The following is a 5,999-nucleotide window of genomic DNA, read 5'->3' on the forward strand; positions in this document are numbered from 1 at the left end:
CTAGTAAATTAATTACGTTACCTATTGGGCAGTTGGACTGACTACTAACATAGTCTGTACGACTGTACATGTCCAGTTAATAGAATAAAATATTACTGTAAATGGTAAGGTCCAGTAAGATAAAAATTTAATGGGCCTAAACGATATGTGCCAAGCTAAACAATAGATGGGCCTGGCCAGTTAGCCATCACTTTTTCTTAAAATGAAGACAACTAGTTATAGAGCCATCGCTTCGCGCTGGGAGCTCCGTTTTGAATGCGAGTTAAAAAAAAAATCTTGATCTATTTTGTAAAAAATAATTTTTTTCGACATCTAACATTGACGGGTTGTTCCTTTTGTGAAAATTGCTTCTTTAAGCGTTTTTTTTTTAAAGTTAGTTGATCTATTTTGTAAAAAAGAATGTTTTTCGACATCTTTTGATAGCATTGAAGGGTTGTTCCTTTATAAAAGTTGCCTCATTTATCGTTGAGGAATAAAAAAAAATGTAGTTGATTTTTTTATAAAAATAATTTTTTTCGATATCTTTTGGTAAGTTGATTCTTTTACGAAAGTTGATTCTTTTATCGTTAGAGACAAAAAAAAAGGTAAAATGACGAAAATACTCTTGATTACCTACTATTGATATTGATGAATAGTGCTACGTGATTTTGTAATAGTAATAGTAATTCCCTTTTAAATACAACACGAATAGTCTGGTCACTGTCAATTAATGTCATGTTGTCAATCATTTTATCATCACATGTAAATCATCCTCCATGAAATCATACTCGCTTCAATCACAACACTGCTCAACTTCAACTTTGTTAAGGTATGTTTCCTGTATTTATAATCGATTTTTTATTTATTTTATCATTTGTTTATAAAATATAAAATTATAAAATTTAATAACGTTCGGTGATAATAGCCAGATTTAATTGCAGGGTTAGTAAGTTTGGGGGTTCGTTATTTGTTATTTATATACTGTAATACTTATATTGTTTTATGAAAGATGTGTATATGATCCAGTTATCTGAGCTCCACGTTCTTTTTAGCCGTGCTGATTTTGTTGCCATCAATTATTAATTCATAAATTTTATCCTTCATCCTTGATTAAAAAGTCCCAATTTTGAGCATCTGAAAGTATAGATCTAAAAATTTATCTAATTGAATGGTGATATTTAGTTATTTACACCAAAATGATTACTGTACTAGATACACCAAAGTACAACACCACTAATGCATATGTACAACATATGACGAATGGTCCGTTTGATAAAACAGATGGTCCGTTTGATAAAACAGAATGATTAAGTGCCGAATAATTCATAATCTGAATGATTCAATGACAATAAGCTGTTTGATAATCTTTATGAATCAACAATATGAATGAGGTAGAAGTACCTTATTAACGTTTTAAATGAATAAATATATTAATATATTTATTTGATAAGTGTTTACGATATGATTTAAGTAGGATATTATAGAAAATTTAGGTGCTTAATGGTTAAGAGATCGTTTCAACTCTGAATGGTTTAGTAATGAATGTTGAACCATTCAACATGATATGTTATTCAGATGTTAGAAACAAACGTGCTTAATGGCATCCAACGTTGTACTATTCAATAGTAAACAAATACGCGCTAACTGAGCTATAGGCTATACATCTATAGAAACTAAGATGTAGAGTGTATACTGAACATAATAAGTATAAAGATTATAAATGTGAAAGCATTGTATAGTTCATTATTGTGTGCTTTTTTATGTTACATACTACGGTTACCGATAATTAAGTGTTGTTTAGAGAAAAAAAGTCTCCAATTTATACTTGAAGTATCAAAGTGGTATTGGGTTGTTGGCATTTTATAATGGTGTATTCTTTTACTTAGCTATGATTGTAAAGATAGCAGCTGCTGTGGTGGGTGGCCTTCTCGGATGGGTTTATATGCGAATTAAGCCACCACCACTTAGGATTTGTGGTTCACCGGGCGGTCCTCCTATTACTTCGCCACGCGTAAAACTTGATGACGGAAGAAATTTATCTTACAGAGAATGGGGTATCTCCAAAAATGATGCTAAGTATAAAATCATTGTAATACATGGCTTTGATAGCTCTAAAGACCTAAAACTTCCTATTTCTCAGGTATTTTATGTTAGTAAATTAATTTATAATATTGTTTAAACTGTATTTAAATTGTCTAAGATGGCTTCAGTTAATGATCAGGAGCTTATCGAGGACCTGCAAATATACGTTCTGTCGTATGACAGGGCAGGGTATGGAGAGAGCGATCCATATCCAAAACGAACCGTTAAAAGTGAAGCGTTTGATGTTCAAGAACTAGCTGATAAGTTGGAAATAGGTCCCAAATTTTACGTCATTGGGTTATCGATGGGTGCGTATGGTGTTTGGAGTTGTCTAAAATATATACCACACAGGCATGATTGATTAATTTATATAAGAATCTTTTCATGTTGTTGTTTCGTTTCTAATTTTTATCTTGTGTCCACGATAGTGTGTTTATATAGATCGAATATTGTGATTGAAGGTTGTCAGGAGTTGCGCTTGTTGTACCATTTGTGCATTACTGGTGGCCGTGTTTACCTGCTAATTTGGCTAACGAAAGCTTTAAGTTATTACTTGTTCAAGATCGGTGGGTGTTTCGGGTGGCATATTATGCTCCATGGCTGTTTCATTGGTGGATGAATCAAAAATTGTTTCCGTCGTTAAGCATCACGGCTGGAAAGATGGATATATTTTCCCAACCAGATTTGGAGTTCTTGAAAAGTTTGCCACCCGACCCAGATGGAACTCAGGTAAATTTTGACTGTAAACGGTCAAACTAACTACATTCATATTGATCTCAAAAGTCAACATAAACTGCTATATAATTGGCTCTGAAATCATTTTCTTATGACCCGAAGCTGTCACGTGGAGTCAGGTTTTGCATTTTTTGGAGAAAAAGTGGTTTTTTGACGTTGATGTGCAATGTCAATTTTTGAAGGTAAATTGTGGTGAGCGTTAAATATAAGTGGAAAGGTTTAGTTTGTGATGTTGTAAAATATGATTGAAAGTTTGGTGGTAAGAACATAAATAATACTCTGTAATATATATAAATATGTGTTTAGTTTTGATTGGTTTAAAAAAAATCTAACGCCTCAAAATTTTCCCTAAAAAATCTGACTGACGCCCTTACAGCGTCAGTCCTAACGCCCTGTTAGTTGTGTTAACGAGTGTTAGTTTTGTCTCGCCCTCTCACTGACGCCGTGTTATAGATGGTCTAAATGCATCTGTAGTCATTTTGACCTCAAAAGTCAACATACACATTTATTCCAAACTAATTGAGTAATCAGTACTATATTTTATCATGTGATGATACTTTAAGTCCTGTGTTAATTCTCGGTAGGAAAAGGCAAGTCAGCAAGGTGTGTATGAATCGCTGTTTCGTGACATAATGGCTGGTTATTCGAAGTGGGAGTTTGATCCGACGGATATTAGTAATCCATGGCCAGATAATGATGGTGCAGCTCATATATGGCAGGGTTATGAAGATAAGATAATACCACGTAACGTGAATCGATTTCTTTCTGAAAAGCTTCCATTTGTTCGGTACCATGAAGTTCCAAACAAAGGCCATTTCTTACCTTTTGATGCCACTTTATGTGAAGAAATCTTCAAGACTCTTGTAGGTAAGTGACATTAGTATTGTTCTCATTGTTGTAATCTCTTAATGGAAGGTCAATCTTTCATTGAAACCTTGTTATATGAGTAATATTCAAACCTTGTTATATGAGTAATATTCAATAAATGCTGACAACATTGATGAGAACAGGCTCATCAACAATGTTATCTAAGGTTTGAGATTACATAACAAGTTTAGAGTAAAACATAGTAATTATTTTAAAGAATCATATAATTTTTCCTCTCTTTGATCGGTTACCATAAAAGGCGCAGAGTGATACCAATTGCCGATCAAGCCATTATTCACTCAGACGGCTTCTGACCCAAAACTGAAATGTCTTCAAATCGCTTCTGCATAACGCCAATGATATGTTGAAAGTAATCCGAAGTATAAGAAAAAAATAGGTAAAGTATTATAAGCAATGACCTTTTGAAACAAACCTCATTTCTTACTTTTTTTTCAGTATCATATTAACTTTTATTTCTGTTATTTATTTTGTTGTAAAAATGGCTTGTTGATGAGTAAATCAGTATGCCATCAACTGATACAATTACAGAAAATAACACAAGAAATAAATGGATGTAAAAAACATTGAAATTTAGACATTACCCCAACATTGTTTTTCTCCCATAGTTTATGAACTCCATAATCAACTGCCTGAAACACAATATTAAAACAACTCCATAAGTCAACTACACAATTAGGCACTACTACAATAAAGAACATAAAACAATAATGAGAAAGCGAACTCGAGGGAGTAATTAAAGCCAAAATAATGAAAACTGTTTGTTTTTATATCTGCAAAATAACTTATAACTTAATCATGTCTACATCACTTAGAAAAGCACACTCTGAAATAAAAACGTCTGCAGACGCGCATATATAAGACATAATAAGATCTGCAGACTAAAAAACAAGCAACACCTAAACCGCTAAACGAATGATCCATTGGTGTCACACAGCATGAGATCTCATGAAAAGGCTTTGATCTCGTTCCCCGACGAACAAAAACTTCGTAACCAATCGCTATATGTATGTCACATACAGTATGTGTGCATGGATAAACATATGTACGTTTTTGTCTTAAACGTTCTTTGATGATTAAACAAAAGTAAATAGAATTAAGGTGTGTGCACGGATATAAACGTACCCGTTCACCAACGAGAGCGCCAAGAATGACGAATGTGACATAAACAGGAGTACGGCGCATAAAGACTTTATATATCCCTTCAAAAATTCCTCCGCTTCTTCGAGGTGTTGGACTCATGGTGTTTATGTTGTTGTTTCTATCTTTCTTGTTGTGTTAATAAATTAGCTGAGAAATGTGGTTTGTTGTTTTGATTGATGAAGGTAATGATGATTAAATGAGAGTCGTTTGGAAGTTGCAAATTTTTTTAATTTGATCGAATCAATGGGCTGAAATCTCTCCAGTTTTATGCCTTCTTTTTAGTTACTTCATATTTTGTCGTTCATTTATGTCGTTCATTTATGCATGTGGATGGTTGTATTAATAATAGAGTTTACTTGGTCAAGCTCCTTGTACCCTGTCATGATTAAAATTTCTAATGGATTGGTAAGATATATCTTTAGAGGTAATAATATAATATAATAATTTAAGTAAAATACAATTGGAAATATCATATTCATATTCATATATTATATAAAAATGATGATTTTAAATCTATATATTTTGTTAGAGCAGAATTTTAAACTTATATTGATACACATTATTCAAGTATTATAATTGTAATAATTAATTAATAATAATAATAATAATACTAATACTAATAATGATAACAACAACAACAACAACAATAAATAAAGATTATTAAGAAGTTTTAACAAAGTATTGTTTTTGATGTGGAACCAATATCGTGCTTGGAGTCGATAGCCTGGAAAGGAAGTTATCAAATTATTTATGTTATTTATTTATGTAGTCTTTTAGATTATCTTGTTTATTTATTTAAATTATATGTTTCCAATTAGGAGTTAGAGTCAAAAGTTGTAGGCTAAGTGGAGTCTTGTTGATTACGTTCCTTATATCCTATATATACTCACACATGTACGTAGCTAAGGGGAACTACCTATCTTGTTTTAAATTTATTAAAAGCTAGCTGTGAGTTTGTTTTGCAACTCATATTTACGTATCAGTAGATACATGTTTATTAATTAAGGCACGTTTGTGTTTTAATTGTGTTGCGAAGAGCGTTTGTCTTCCAACGGATCACTTTGATCCTCATCAATTGGTATTCAGAGCAATCGATCCACCCTATCATCATTCGATTAGTTGGGTCTCGCCCACGTTTGGATTTTGATAGTTTGTCCCACATATCTTAATTCCGG

The 5,999-nt window shown here is 32.4% G+C and overlaps 1 protein-coding gene across 1 annotated transcript; it reads left to right on the plus strand.

The window, feature by feature from the left end:
- The first annotated feature begins 694 nt into the window (after nucleotides 1-694).
- Nucleotides 695-3,747, plus strand: LOC139896220 (uncharacterized). Its single transcript, XM_071878814.1, has 5 exons — nucleotides 695-808; nucleotides 1,866-2,119; nucleotides 2,201-2,412; nucleotides 2,523-2,790; nucleotides 3,381-3,747. The coding sequence occupies exons 2-5, from the start codon at nucleotides 1,868-1,870 to the stop codon at nucleotides 3,669-3,671; spliced, it is 1,023 nt and encodes a 340-aa protein (XP_071734915.1). The 5' UTR covers nucleotides 695-808; nucleotides 1,866-1,867; the 3' UTR covers nucleotides 3,672-3,747.
- The last annotated feature ends 2,252 nt before the right edge of the window (nucleotides 3,748-5,999 follow it).

This window comes from Rutidosis leptorrhynchoides, chromosome 3 (assembly GCF_046630445.1).
Source record: "Rutidosis leptorrhynchoides isolate AG116_Rl617_1_P2 chromosome 3, CSIRO_AGI_Rlap_v1, whole genome shotgun sequence".
In the NCBI taxonomy this organism is placed as follows: Eukaryota; Viridiplantae; Streptophyta; class Magnoliopsida; order Asterales; family Asteraceae; genus Rutidosis; species Rutidosis leptorrhynchoides.